General features: G+C 40.9%; 3 protein-coding genes and 1 long non-coding RNA gene across 40 annotated transcripts in view; 2 read left to right on the top strand and 2 right to left on the bottom strand.

Moving 5' to 3' along the window:
• LOC128027424 (cytokine-dependent hematopoietic cell linker) overlaps window positions 1–2,684 on the top strand; it is a 13,960-nt gene extending 11,276 nt beyond the window's left edge. Inside the window, exons 11-17 of the mRNA XM_052615040.1 lie at window positions 532–592; window positions 671–722; window positions 815–843; window positions 917–1,008; window positions 1,590–1,667; window positions 1,794–1,949; window positions 2,021–2,684. Of these exons, the coding sequence (XP_052471000.1) occupies window positions 532–592; window positions 671–722; window positions 815–843; window positions 917–1,008; window positions 1,590–1,667; window positions 1,794–1,949; window positions 2,021–2,182 (630 nt within the window). The 3' untranslated portion in view covers window positions 2,183–2,684. The remainder of the gene's footprint in view (window positions 1–531; window positions 593–670; window positions 723–814; window positions 844–916; window positions 1,009–1,589; window positions 1,668–1,793; window positions 1,950–2,020) is intronic.
• On the bottom strand, window positions 2,295–8,400 carry LOC128027423 (zinc finger protein 518B-like). The gene is made up of 2 exons (XM_052615039.1): window positions 8,118–8,400; window positions 2,295–6,272 (listed from the first exon to the last, which is right to left on the bottom strand). The coding sequence occupies exon 2, from the start codon at window positions 6,149–6,151 to the stop codon at window positions 3,482–3,484; it is 2,670 nt and encodes an 889-aa protein (XP_052470999.1). The 5' UTR covers window positions 6,152–6,272; window positions 8,118–8,400; the 3' UTR covers window positions 2,295–3,481.
• A 2,338-nt stretch (window positions 8,401–10,738) lies between these two features.
• wdr1 (WD repeat domain 1) overlaps window positions 10,739–15,000 on the top strand; it is a 10,020-nt gene continuing 5,758 nt past the window's right edge. The window contains exons 1-8 of the mRNA XM_052615046.1: window positions 10,739–10,907; window positions 12,163–12,284; window positions 12,615–12,705; window positions 12,802–12,949; window positions 13,138–13,318; window positions 13,845–13,922; window positions 14,420–14,500; window positions 14,586–14,819. Of these exons, the coding sequence (XP_052471006.1) occupies window positions 10,892–10,907; window positions 12,163–12,284; window positions 12,615–12,705; window positions 12,802–12,949; window positions 13,138–13,318; window positions 13,845–13,922; window positions 14,420–14,500; window positions 14,586–14,819 (951 nt within the window). The 5' untranslated portion in view covers window positions 10,739–10,891. The remainder of the gene's footprint in view (window positions 10,908–12,162; window positions 12,285–12,614; window positions 12,706–12,801; window positions 12,950–13,137; window positions 13,319–13,844; window positions 13,923–14,419; window positions 14,501–14,585; window positions 14,820–15,000) is intronic.
• Window positions 14,971–15,000, bottom strand: part of LOC128027442 (uncharacterized) — a 2,964-nt gene continuing 2,934 nt past the window's right edge. For all 37 annotated transcript variants that reach the window (XR_008186719.1, XR_008186718.1, XR_008186710.1 and 34 more), the window contains one exon: window positions 14,971–15,000. This exon is cut by the window's right edge and continues 108 nt beyond it. This is a non-coding gene — a long non-coding RNA (uncharacterized LOC128027442).

A 15,000-nucleotide genomic window follows, 5' to 3' on the forward strand; every position in this document is an offset into this window, starting at 1 on the left:
GTTTACCAAACATGCACACTTCTCATTCATCTTCATCTTCCCTAGTTTTCTTCAGAATCCTGTAATAACCTATTAAAAAAACATTGAAGTCATGTGTTTAATAAACAGTTCCAAATAATTCCCTTAGACTTGCCAAGGCCTGTTAACCTTGAGAACAGTTCGAGGAACATCACACATGACTGGAACTGTTTGAGAGAGAGATATCACATGTAGGTCAGAGAGGAAGAGCTGTGAAGAGAACTGAAATCATGCTGAGACTGACGCAAAAACAGCCGAACGTCACAGCAGAGAACACATAGAGTTAATAAGCTTGATCCCTAGAGCGGGGCATGTTGTCACAGTGGAAACCCGTCAGCACACAGACTATTAAAGGCGTTTCAGAGAAGCATTTATGAAACCACAAACACATAGAATAGTGTATAACCATTATTTTGACCAACAAATATTAAAGAAAGAAATGTTCCAAATATGAAATGAAATTGATAAAAATCACTATTAAAGCATCATATCTGTTGGTTTTGTGTATTCAAGAAACCCACACAAGTGAATAATACTCCATTTCACCCTCAGGTAAAAACACAATCATCTGCAGGTAAGTTATGTTGCCTTTTCAATGTAATATCGATTTTTATAAACTGTAATGATAAAATCTAATATACCTGTTCTGCAGGTCACACGTCTCACAGGTTTTCTCTGGATCTGGACTCTCAGGATTTGGACAGGTACTGACCGCAGTCACACAGTCTGTGCTTTAACATCAGTAATCAGAGGAATGATGTGTGTGATGGGTGTCCGTGTGTGTTTGCTCCTGCAGTTACTGTGAGAGCGAGAAGAGCTCGTTCGGTAAGAAACGACTCACTGAATCACAGCTGAAGCGGCTCAGATTCACGTCTCAAACGCTCTGGATTCGTTACAGATTCACACGTGAGGAAACAGCAGCATCACGAATGGCCTCCTGCTAAAGGAGAGAGCGACGGCAGCTTCACCAACCACAGCAAACCTGCACAGGTACAGAGATACACAACAGTAGCAGTGCAGCTTTCTTCCAGCTTTGTAACAGACTAAGTTCTGTCTGCCTGTTCTTGATTGGATGCTGAAATATGGGCGTGGCACTCGCATTTGGAGGCGGGTCTAAAGTGTGGGCGGAGTTTAGGTGGAGTAAATAGGCTGCATTTATTTGATCAAAATACAGTAGACAGTAAATATTATAGAAATTTAAAATGAATGTGTTATGTTTGAATTTTCCATAAAAATATTGAGCAGCACAGCTGTGTTCGACACTGATAATAATCAGAAATGTTACTTGAGCAGTAAATCATCATATTTTCATGATTTCTGAAGATCATGTGACACTGAAGACTGGAGGAATGATGCTGAAAATACAGCGGAGCATCACAGAAATACATTACACTTTAACACAGATTCACACAGAAAACAGATGATTTACATTAGAAGTATACTTCATTGTTTTTACTGTATTTTTGATCAAATAAATACAGCTTTGTGTGAGACTGAGCAGATTGTTTACAGTAAGATCAATAACATGCATTTGGAAAATCTCTAGTGGCTCTGTGTTGTCTGTCGTGCAGGGATTGGCGGATCAGAACTGGTATGTTGGTGCAGTTAGTCGTGTGGACGCTGAACACGCTCTTCACCTGGTCAACAGGGTAAAACACACATCACGACCGACGTTATAGCTCAGTGACTCAAGAACTTAGCACATAATCAGAAAACAAACATATGGATTATGCATGAATTATGTTTTGATGTTTACATGAGACTTCTGTCCACAGGAAGGAGCCTTTCTAGTGCGCGACTGCTCGAAGAACACTACCTATGAGCCCTTGGTCCTCGCTGTGTTTTACGACAAAAGAGTGTTTAACATTCAGATCCGCTTCAGTGATGACATCAGCAAATACACTCTGGGAACGGGCCTGAGAACCAATGACGTGAGTCACACCTGAGCTCTTAGTGTCGCAGGACCAGACTCAGTGCTTCATCATCCCTCTTTGTCTTCCAGAGGTTTGATTCTGTCACCGACATCATCAAGTTCCACTCCATCTTTCCCATCGTTCTCATTGACGGACGGAAATCCTCCTCCTCCGCAGCAGCCAATCAGAGGAGGCAGTGTGTGCTGATGTACCCAATCACAAAGCAGGATCTGACCGAGCTGTTGAAATAAGAGCAAATACAAACGACCCGCGACATCTCTGAGACTTTGACTGACCTTTTAACTTTAGAAGACATGTTTAGTGACTTTGACTAGTACAGACTCCAAAAAAGAGCCAGAGAGATAATCTGATAAAGCAAAGAAAATCAAATGTTTATTAATGTGGATGAGTAGAAATCAAATATCTAAAGGATTCAGTATTTTTTACATTTTAAAACACACACAACCTTTTTTCCAGAAACTTTTAATCCATTTCAGTCTTTATTTAATCACACTTAAAAAAATTTTTCTGTCTTGTGTATTATTTAAAATAAATATTATGCTTCTGAAGCCTCAGAACGATGTACAGATTATAGTTTGACTTAAAACTCATGAATCATGTCACATGTTTAGTTTCTTGTTTAATCAGTTTTAGATTTAAAAATGAGCAGTTGCCCTTTACATAACAGTAATAACAGTAACAGGTTTGATCATTTGAGGTAGATTTACAAAGATAAACACATCAAACTCTCTCGACTGTCTAATGACAATACATTTTACAAAAAGGACATTATATTGGATATAGTATATTGCATGAATGTGTGCTGTAAAATACTGAGTTCATATAAGCAAACTTTTTTGGTTTATTTGCAAAAACACATTAACTGTACGTCATATGTTTGAATTTCACAAATGACAAAGCCTCACCCAACAAAGACCAATGGATTCAAACCAAACCCAAACAACACCCATGAATCACTGCACACCAATCAGAAAAGAGTCACTTCAACACTGAGGCTTATGTACAAATAATGATTAAAAAAGACAGTGATTTCAGTGAAAAGTGCCACATGTACAAACATTTGTGAAAGTTTAAACGTGAGACGTATATAGACGTGACAAATAACACACAACATCCTAAAACAGACATTGGTTTCAGAGTTAAGGCTTTCTTAACCTTAACTTCTATGTATTGACAGTTCAGTTTTACATTTCTTTTTATAAAAAAAAGTCTATATATACACATGATGAGCCTTGTTGGTCATTGCAGCTGTCAAGTGGAACATAGCAGGACTGGGAAAAATCTGGTTAATTAATAGTTAGTTCATTTTGGAAAAAAGTATGTTTATTCCCAAGTACATATGACCAGAGTAGCTAAAACTTGGTCAGTCTAATTGCAAGATAATGTTTATTGGCATCGAACTACCAACGTCACCCACTAGCTTTATTATCGTTAAATTTTAAAAGAATCCTGCTTGAGTTTTCCTAAATAGCACAATCATAAGAAAATCAATAGAAACATGAAGTGTCTAAAAGGGAATGTAGCTGGTTTTACGAGAGCTGTTTCTCCGAGACTCCCTTTAGAACGAACTCGATTACCTGATACTTCTGTCCATTAACTTTCTTGAGTTTCATCTTGAATGAAGGCCGTTTTCTCACACGTTGTTCCCTCTGTTCCTGCTCGTGATCCTCTGACTGAATCCACTTATAGTTCTTCAGGGTTTGGACGCCAACACTGACGCTCTGAACCGAAGGATTGGGGTGGTTCAGAACCACAACCGGCTGATTCGGACCAGGAAGCTTGATACGCTGATCCACTTTCAGAGGAGTTAACCTCAGTTCCTGATGACCTTCATTTGATGATTGAGAAAGGCCTGTCCCAACCGATGACGACCTGTGTTTCTTGGCTTTTCTCTTTTCTTTCTTGTGCTTTTTCCGTGGTGGAGAGTCTTGGTGCTTCTCTTCACTTTCACAAAGGTTTCTCTTTAGTATCAGCTTGATGGCCACCTCAGGACTTCCAGACACGTTCTGCTCGCTTAGCGTGCAGCTGAGAACCGGTCGTGCCATCAAACTCTCCTCTCGTGTTGGGGCTTCTGGAGGTTTCTTCTTGGGCTCCAACAGAGAACTGGGAATCCTGAACAAAGCTACTTTTGGATACATGTTGGAAACACAAGAATTGTGTTTTTGGACCGAATTTCCCCTGTCTTGCTGTGAAATGTCATCCTTGTTTGATGGAACAATGTTTTGGTTTGGCACGACCAATGGATGAGCCACTGTCAGACATGTACCTTGTTTTGAATGACTTTTGTTTAGGGGTTTCTCTGATGTTTTCACTTGAACACGAGTCTTAGATATTGCTGAGCCTGCACTAGTCTCATCCTCTGTCTTTGTTTCTTTGAGACCCAAAGAAGCACTTTTGGGTTTGTCCTCAGCTTCCTCCTTTTTAATCAGAATACTACAGACTAGTGATTGCTCTGCATTCTTCACCTCGTCCTTTGGCTCTTTTGTTGCCACCTTCCACCGTTGCATTTCTGGCGAGGACTTTGAGATGCTTTGAGTTGACTTAGGTGTGGGACAAAGAGAGAAAACGGATGAGATCACAGGAAGGCTTTCAGAACTCCGTGCCGGACCTTCGAGCGTAATGATCTCTGGATCCTTGGTCTTGGGGTTGTGTTTGCTCTTGGCTGGCGTCTCTGAAGAACACTGTGGTTTGTGTGCTGACTGAACAGTTTTTGTGAAAGTCTGAACTTTGGTGCATGATAAAGGCTGCTGCTGTTTGATTTCATGAGATGATGAAGACGTGGATGGGCTGACTGGACACCCTTTGGCAACTTGGCATTTGAAGGACAGTCTGCCTCCAGTTGTGGCTGATGAAGGATCATTCACATTGCTCTTCTGGTCTTGCGGACTCCCATTGGGTGGGATCAACCGTAGCTCCAACTCTCGAGTCCCATTGACATTTTTCACCTCGACCAGTTCCACCAAACACCCAGCAGGAATATTGATCTCCTCTGGACAGGACACGGTCAGAGGCTTGTTGTGTTGAATTGGCTGGTTCAAAGGCGCTAACAGTTCCACTTGGACACTGGATAATGTGCTCGATGTCTCTGCTGAGGATCCTACAGGTGATCTGGAGGTCGCTCTTGACTGATTGCTCTTTTCTGCATTGGAGTGCAGTGGACGTTTGATTGGACTGCTGGGAAGTACTACTGGTCTCTGTGTCCCAACTTTAAGCCCTGTTTTGGACAGACCAGCCGTCTGATCCATCTGAATATTCCTCTTGGATAATGGCGCATTAAGTAGTGGTCGAAGTGGGGTGTTCAATTCAATAGGTGCTCGGACCTGTACTCTGGGAATGTTGTTTGAAGCCATTGCCTTTTCAGGAACACCAACCTTTGGGCTTTGCTGTAGTGTTGCTGTAGAGCTAATATGGACTCTTGGGAACATAGCTTTCGGAATAATCTTTTCCGAAACTGTTCTGCTACTAACCACCTTGTTTCTCCCATCGGCACAGGGTTGCGCATTCAATAGGTTGCTGTTTGCCTCCCGTGATCTTAGAACCACTTGTGGCGTGTTGCCTAACGAGTGACTGGTGCTTGGAGCACAGCTGGGAATGGTGGACTGAGTCTTAGAAACCGGAATGACTGTTGTTTTATTGGTCATAGATGGCATTGTGAAACTGTAGGTCATACGAGCTCGATTACCCCTGGTTTGGCTCACTGTTTTACTAATAACAGATGATTGGTCGGGTTGACTTCCACTGGAGCGTTCGACATGGGAATTGGGAATTGCACACTGGTCGTTCCTTTCAGGCCAATCTGAAATCCCGAGAGCATCAGGAACAGATGGACATCCATCTGGGGTGGATACGACAAAATCAGTTATGAAGCCTTCTTCTGCATTTCTCTTGTGTATACGAAGAATATGCTTCACCATGTAGTCTCTCCGCACGGCTCCGTACGAGCAGAAGCTACACCTGTACGGATACGAGCCAGTGTGCAAAACAATGTGTTTCTGAGACTCTGTTTTAGAGTAGGAAACATAGCTGCAGAGCGCACAGGAGAAAGTCACCTCCTTATGATGGGACACGTGCCTCTCGAACAGGTCAGTGTCCTTGGTTGAAAAGCGACATTTTGCACAGCACAGGCGATCAAAGTCTTTTCTAGGTATAGCACTGTCCTTGCTGTTCATAAATGACATGAAACTTTGTTGTGAACGCATGGTCAGGACATCAAGTTAACAATCGTACAGTTCACAAATCAAAGAATAAGTGATCCACATAGGCTGTTTCTTGACAAGTTAGGATCCCTTCCTTTGGACTCAGTATGATGTAAGTTTGTACCTGCATAATGGGTGAGAAAAAAAGAGTGTTTTGGGAAATTAGAATGGAATACAATCCAAAAAGTAACATAAAACTCTCTTCATTGGTTATGTTGTACTAGTTTATGAACCTTGCATCTATAAATACTTTGTGACGCAACCAACAACAACACTGTTAGTGATGTTCAAATCACTAGTGCATCTTGAAAGTGAATTTAATGGTGTATTAAAACAGACACACACTTTAGGAATACACACATCATGGAAAAAGACTTTATAAAGAAGTTTATTATTTAATCATTGTTTTGAGAACAAGCTTTACTCAAGGTATCTTGCAATTGAACCACATAGTGACCAATATGATAGAGATTTGGAAGTGCAACCACTAACAACCCCATAACAACCAAACTGCAATGGATTAATAACCACCCAGGATAATCAGGACCAGGTTTTGAATGGGTAACCAACAGGGCTGCACTAGATTAGGCAATTGGCTGTAATCTTTTTTTTTTTTTTTAATGCGCAGCTTGTCAGTGAAGTATGGTTGAATGCTGCTTCATCTAAAAGCCAGAGGGCGCTCTCACGCAGAAACTCCAAATATGCCCCGCAGAAGAAGTACCATGACCCTGTAGTCCCAATGGGCATCTTTCTCACTGTTCTTCATGCCTTCTCAGGTATTTTCAAGATAGTATATTTATAATGATGAAGTTTGAAGAGTGTTGCTTTTACAAATGCACAAAAAAGCGACTCAAACTCGAAGTGATTTCAGATGAAGCAGCTCTTCCCACTGATCAAAGAGCCATGCTTCATCGACAAGCTCACATAAAACATAATCGCAGCCTTCGCGATATAATAATCGCACTAGACAGGTTGAGTTACACAAGATTTAGTGTTAATCACAATTTATCGGTCAGCCCAGGTTATCAATATAGAACAAAAAAGAACATGGTCTAAAATGTCCAGTGGCCAGTTTTGGGCTCTACAAGTCAAACTCTCTAGCGCCACCATCAGCTTGAAGTTTCCCTTTAAAAAAACATATTTTCTGTTAATAAAGTTTGAATGTATTGGTAAAAAAAAAAAAACTCTGTTTATTTTTGTTTATTTTATTTTTGGGCATACAATTTTTATGTGATCTTCACTAAATTTGCATTAATCAAAATAATCTTTGATGTCCACAAATGACTAGTTTGTGTGCTTAACCATAATTACTTGAGGCAACAACAAAAAAAAGTATTCACAAATCCAGTGTGAAACCAATATTTGGTAAAAACGTTTGACTATAAATTAAAATGCAAGAACAATAATACATTTTTACATAGTAGCAATCAGCCCCTCAATGCATAATATAGTCAATCTTCTTGATTCGGATTTTTTACTTATTTGTTACAAACACTAGATACCAATACTAACTGTAGTTTTATCATATTTATTAGTAAAGTTAGTAATAAACCAAAGGCTACTTTACAAACAACAAATCACTTTTTATTATTACCCTAAATGCAATAAAACTTTTTTATGGGAATATTTTTTTATCAACACAGCAAAAACAAAACAAATTTGATACATCATAAATGCATGCAAAACAGTATTTAAATAGATGCATTTTTCAGGCAGTGGAATTTGTTAGTTCTTAATTGCACTGTGCATTTAAATTGCATGTGCACGAGCATCTAATGTTTTTTCAGTTTGATCTGCTGCTCTCAGGAGGAGATTCCTGTTCTGAGGGGATAAACAGCACACAGTAATCACTCATTTCCCAAGGCGATCTAAATAGGATGAGAATTGTGTGCTGCGTGTGCCCGTCACGCCTGAGCCGAGCCCCGCACGCGCGTCCCCGGAGAAAACAGCGATGCGTTAAAACACTAACCTTGCGTTACAAGCGTCCTCCTCTCAAAAGAGCGACGGATGCGTTTAATTCGTCCATTGCTTCATTATTTTCTCACCAGGGTGGCGTGCATTGTATTCTTTCTGCTGCCGTGACCGCGCAGAGTGTGAGTGTGTGGGTGCGGGTGCACGGGGCGCGTGACGTGATCGCGCCTCTGATTGGCTGTTGGCTGCAGTAGAGCTCTACAGCTCACGCGAGCACCCGCATTGCGCAGCAGGACTTCCACACAAAGACACACCTTTTGCTCGCGCTAACGGTGATTGATGCCACAATATGGATCTGAGAGCTTCTGTTCTAGTCAAATACCTGTTGGTTTAGTCGCTGGATTCATCTAAAGCTGTAGATTCGACAGCACTGTACTCCCTTCCTCTAACTTAACATGAGCCAAGATGGCGCTCGTGAAAAACTGACGTGTCCACTTCTGTTCAGTTTACAGAACATGACTCTCATTATATAATAGTTCTTAGTCTTGTGTACATATGTATGTGGTTATACTGGCCAAGCCCATTTGTAGAAAAGGTGATTCTATTAGCATCATTTTTAAAAGATAAACAAGCCCAGATTTAAACCCAAGTTGGATTGTTTTATTGTAAACAAAATTGGCTTGGAGTTCCACTGCAAGAAACGTGTTTGTGTTTTTGTGCAATATAATAAGGAAAAGTGTTTTTACACCTCTTATTTCACTTCCAGAATAAAAGTCTGATAATTTACTTTCTCAAGATATTCATGTCTTTCTGTCTTCCATTGCAAAGAAAGCCAATGAGGATCGAGGGGTTAAAGATCTAATCAGTTTCAGTGCAGATTTAAAGAGCTCTACAGGAATAAGAGTCTTATCTAGAGAAACCATCACTCATTTTCTGAAATAAACATATATTTTTAACCACAAATGCTGGTGTAGCACTAGCTGGACTTCACACATGATGTAATCGCGAAAGCACTGATCCAGTGTTTACAAAGCAAACCTGCAAAGAAAGTCAAACGCCCTTCACAAAGACAACGGTAAAACAACGATTAGGGATGATTTTGAAGTTTGAGTAGGAAATGAGATGGAGATTTTCTTTCTGAAGCTGGACACACAGATGAATCTTTTGAAGTCCATTACATGGAGAAAAACCCTGGAGTGTTTTCCTCACAAACCTTCATCTCTCTGCGACTGAAGACAGATAGACATGAACATCTCGGATGACACCGGGGTGCATTTTTGAATTATTGTTTTTATTCTGGAAGTACTCCCTTAAGGCTGCACCGTGGCTGCTCAAGACCCAGTGTTACACAATGCAGCATTGAAATGATGTTTTCTGTGACCCACCTCAGGCTGTAATGGCTGTGTAAATGCATTTATGCCACCTCTGAGCAGCATTACACAATCTATGCCTTTGCAGCATAAAGTTGCACATCTAAAACAATCCAGCAGCCATTTCTCAACCAAAGCATAAACCTCCATTATTAATCCTAAAACAGATTTAGTGAGTGGTTATTTTCATTGATAAATAGCAGTTATCTGCTGTTCCAGCTAAACTGAAGGCTGTCGCACTGAATCTTCATTATTTCAGTTACAAGGGTATAAATATGACTGTCAGGTGGTTATTTAGAGTCAGCTAAAATGAACTCATCACATCCTAAAGCACAAGTCAAACAGCATTTCCTTCCGTACTGTGATGATTCATCATATAAAGACAGAATGTGCAGTCAGCATGTCCAGTGTGGTCTGAGTCTCATATCACATTACAATAATGATCGGCTGGATGCACATTATGTCCCACTAATGGCTGCTAATATCAAATACATACACACACGGACATGAGATATTGATGTTTAGCAAGTTATTCATAGAAACTGAAGAAAGACAGTGGATGGATGCTGTGATTGTCCTTCAGAATAAAATATTCCAGATGGAAATTATTAAAAAACACTGCATTGAATAAAAGTGTTTTTCTTTTTTTTACAATAACTTAATTATATACACTGCTGTTTAAAAGTTTGGGGTCTGTAAGATTTTTAATGTGTTTTAAAGAAGTATTTTCTGCTTATTAATGCAGCATTTATTTCATCAGTAATGTTGTAAATTATTATTACTGTTTAAAATATTAGTTTTATAATTTAATATGTTCAAGTGTAATGTATTTCTGTGATGCTCAGCTGTATTTTCAGCATCATTCCTCCAGTCTTCAGTGTCACATGATCTTCAGAAATTATGAAAATATGATGATTTACTGCTCAAGAAACATTTCTGATTATTATCAATGTTGATAGTGTTTATAAATGCTGTTCTTTGTAACTTTTTATTCATAAAAGAATCCTGAAAATCCCATCTCCAATATTAATAATAAATCAGCATATTAATATGATTTCTGAAGATCACGTGACATTGAAGACTGGAGTAATGATGCTGAAAATACAGCTGTGAGTCACAAAAATACATTAAAATTTAAAGAAAATTAAAATAAAAACCGTTATTTTAAATTGCAATAATATTTCACAATATTGACGTTTACAGAAAGCATGATCATAAACACCACCGTCGTTCATTTTCTCCCGTTCTCCGTCACTTCCGGTCGGGTGTGTGCGCGCAGGTCTGAACCAGCCCGAACGCTCTTTACTATATATGGGCAAAGCCGAGCCGTCCGCGCGCTGCCGCTTCTTCCGCGTTCAGCGCTCCGCCGGTGACAGAAGCGCACGGATCCCGAGCCGTTCCAGCCGCCTTCAGTCACACAGCAGCTCATTCATTCGTTCACCGGAAGAGAAGTAAAGCCGAGATGTCTTACGAGCTCAGTAAGTGACCAGCCTTTGTGTGTGTTTGTGTTAGTTAATGGTCTGGTTCAGTCTGCTCGGATCCTTGCCTGAAGCATATCCACAGTAACGTTACTTTAATAACATGGTTATTCACGTCCAGGAGGTTGGTGTTTGTAACGGGAGGTGTCTGTCAATGCTTAAAGTGTGTATTTATATGATAGTGCGCAGTCTGAAGTGTGTAAACCTGTGAACGAGACCCAAACATTGATCAGTGACAGTGATGGGGAGTCGATTCCAAAAGAGTCGATTCCTTGACTCTGAATAACCCCGGAGTCAGAGTCGACTCCAGCCGTGGACTTGGATTCATTTGGGCAGCCACGCCAAACGTGTGTTGTTTTAATAATAAAGGGACTTTAAGGCATTGTGTCGGGGAAAATAAATCAAATGTAACAATGACTGCAGTCTTGTGTTATTCCTGACCCTGTTTTGATGTAAAGTATATGGAGTCGACTCCGAAAAACTTGGAATCGATCACCCGTCAGTGTGTTGAGCATCATTAGCAGTCTGACACTGATTTGGCCAATGATGCACGTTTGGGGGCGGGGCTCTCAGTTTGATTGCCCAATGGCAGACGGGTGTGTTTGAAAAAACGGTCATTATTTTTGTAGCTCTGCCGAAACCAGATTGATTCACAGAACATTAAGGATACACTTTGCATCATCTAACCTCAGATAATAGTTCTGTTGTGTATTCCCTATCAGGAGATTTTTATTCCGGAAGTGAACTAATCCTTTAAGAATCCTGAGATGAACTTACTTTTCTAAATTGTTTTTGTCTACTGATGTTCTTCTCATTTCCTTCATGTACTGAATAGATGATTAATGTTGTTTAACGAACACATGTTAGTCTTTTAACATTGAGAAAAAGGATTGCAAGTTTGGTAACACTTTATTTTAAGGTGTCCTTGTTACATGTTTCATGTACTTACTATTATAATAACAATTAATTATGCATAATTACATACAAATAACCATATAGTAAGTACATGTAGTTAATTAACATTACTCAGTGTTACAATGTATCAAGTGCACATTAAAATAAAGTGTAACAATCAAGAAAAAGCTTAAGTTAGCGACTTGGAGTTAAGATTTGTCTGTATTATACTCTATTGAAAAATGTTCAAGCAGCTACTTTTTTAGTTTTTATTTTTCTTATGACCCTCTCAGAATCCATCTTTAGAAACTCCTCTTAGAATATAACTTCAGAAGAACTTTAGATGTTTTCTCGTCCGCAGAAAGCGTGTTCGCCAGCCTTCCTCACATGGAGAGGGGCGTGGCCAAGGTCCTGGGCGGAGACCCCAAAGGGAACAACTTCCTGTACACCAACGGCAAGAGTGTGATCATCAGGAACATCGAGGTGAGACGACCGTTAATGTAAATTAAATTAAATTATAGTAACACACACACACAGACAGACACACACACACTCAGACAGACAGACACACACACACAGACGCACATTGTCTGCAGATATAAGGTATTTCATTGCACTTTAACAAGTAATCTGAACGGCCCATATATGTGCAACATTTTAATATAGCCCTCACTAACTAGTAGTTTTTCACATCCAACCTCTCTCTGTCTGTCTCTCTCTCTCTCTTTGTCTCTCTCTCTCTCTGTCTCTCTCTCTCTGTGTCTCTCTCTCTCTCTCCCTCTCTCTCTCTCTCTCTCTCTCTCTCTCCTCCAGAACCCAGCGATCGCAGACGTCTACACCGAGCATCCTCATCAGGTTATCGTGGCCAAATACGCTCCCAGTGGTTTCTACATCGCGTCTGGGGGTGAGTGCTGCTCCGTCTGAGCTCTGAGGTCCGCCCCGTGTTCCTGCGGTTCTTGAGAGAGTGTGTGTGTGTGTGTGTGTGTGTGTGTGTGTGCAGATGTGTCAGGGAAGATCCGTATCTGGGACACGACGCAGAAGGAGCACCTGCTGAAGTACGAGTACCAGCCTTTCGGAGGGAAGATCAAGGACATCGCTTGGACCGAAGACAGCAAGAGGATCGCCGTGGTGGGGGAGGGGCGAGAGAAGTGAGTGACAGCTGAAGGCCACGCCCCTGTCCTCTGCAGTGTTGAGAGTAACGCATCACTTTTAAAAAGAAGTTTCCCCAGCGCTGATGTGTGTGTCTGTGTGTGTCTCTGTGTGTGTCTCTGTGTGTGTGTGTGTGTGTGTGTGTGTGTGTGTGTGTGTGTGTGTGTGTGTGTGTGTGTGTGTGCAGGTTCGGGGCGGTCTTCCTCTGGGATTCGGGCTCGTCGGTCGGAGAGATCGTGGGTCACAGTAAGATCATCAACAGCGTGGACCTCAAGCAGACGCGTCCGTATCGTCTGGTGACGGGGAGTGATGACGCCTGCACCACCTTCCTGGAGGGACCACCCTTCAAGTTCAAGTGCACCATCAGTGTGAGTGCACACATGCTCCAGTCCGTTCAGATGCAGACTCTCCACTCTGTTGAACAGATCAGCGATTAGTGATGTGTGTGATCTCTGATCCGCCTCACACAAGCGCTTCTGATCCGCCGGATGTTGTTCAGTTTGTTGTTGTTACATCTTCGACCGTGCAGCAGCTTAAACTAAAAATGTTAATTGAAATGTAATTATATCAAATAAGACAGATATAATACTGTTGTAAAAATGTAATAAAAAATATATATTAGCATAAATTTCTAGTAACCTTCCAAAAATTTGAGAGAATTTCTAAAATGCTCCAAAAGCTCTACTTATAATGAAATATAAGTTACATTACTAATCATAAATTCTTGACTTTCAAAAGCCTGTGTTCTGCTGTAGATCAGACGTGTTTATACGGACGGGCCGCTCATATCCTGAGCGATGGCTATCAGATCATTTCCTTCTTCAGCTCAAACGTGTCCGTGTGCGTGTGTGTGTCCGTGTGTGTGTGTGTGTCCGTGTGTGTGTGTGTGCGCAGGATCACAGTCGCTTCGTCAACTGTGTGCGGTTCTCTCCGGACGGGAATCGTTACGCTTCAGCCGGAGCTGACGGACAGGTGAGCCGTTATTCCTTCACATCTGTTAGAATAATCATCGACATTAGGATTTTATATAACGATGTATTACTATATTTACATTTTATATTCTAAAATTATTATTTTATACTGCACAATTATGGAGTAAAAAATTGTGCATTTAATTATAAAATAGTCACTTCAGTTTGTAGTTATATCATTAATATAAATATTGTTTTATGATAATAGTTTAAAAAATAATGGAATATATAATACACTGTTGTAAGAAACGGTCCAAAGAAAAAAAGGCTTTTTGATAAATCTTTTAACATATTAAGTGTGTGTGTGTGTGTGTGTGTGTGTAGTTTAAAATAAAGTGATTATTTAATAAAATAATAATAGTACAAAGATAACTTAGCAATATTGATAATATTGATAATATTGATTTACATCTTCATTTAAAAAATAAATATATTTTTTTGAACATTGCATTGAGCTTTTCTTCTGCAGTGTTCACCTGTGTTTCTGTGTCTGCTCAGATCTTCCTGTACGATGGTAAGACTGGAGACAAGCTGGGCTCTCTGGGAGGAGAGAAGGCTCACGAGGGAGGCATCTACGCTGTGAGTGTTCTTCAGAGACGCTGTGACACGTGAGGATGAGGAGGAGGATGATGATGATGATGATGATGATGATGCTCTTCCTCAGGTCAGCTGGAGTCCGGACAGCACACAGCTGATCTCAGCGTCAGGTGATAAGACGGTCAAACTGTGGGACGTGGGCAGCGGGACGGCGGTCACCACCTTTAACCTGGGCTCAGGTGTTCTGGACCAGCAGCTGGGCTGTTTGTGGCAGAAGAACCACCTGCTCAGCGTCTCTCTGTCTGGATACATCAACTACCTGGACAGGAACAACCCCGACCGGCCGCTGCGCACCATCAAGGTGAGACGGGGTCAGCAGGGGTCAGATCTGAGCTGCTCCAGATCAGCAGAGTGACGCTGTCAATTACCGTGTCATTACCGTGTCTTTACCCAGGGTCATTACTCAGGGTCTTTACCGTGTCATTACCGTGTCATTACCGTGTCATTACCGTGTCATTACCGTGTCATTACCGTGTCATTAC

This window comes from Carassius gibelio, chromosome A14 (genome assembly GCF_023724105.1).
Source record: "Carassius gibelio isolate Cgi1373 ecotype wild population from Czech Republic chromosome A14, carGib1.2-hapl.c, whole genome shotgun sequence".
Taxonomy (NCBI): Eukaryota; Metazoa; Chordata; class Actinopteri; order Cypriniformes; family Cyprinidae; genus Carassius; species Carassius gibelio.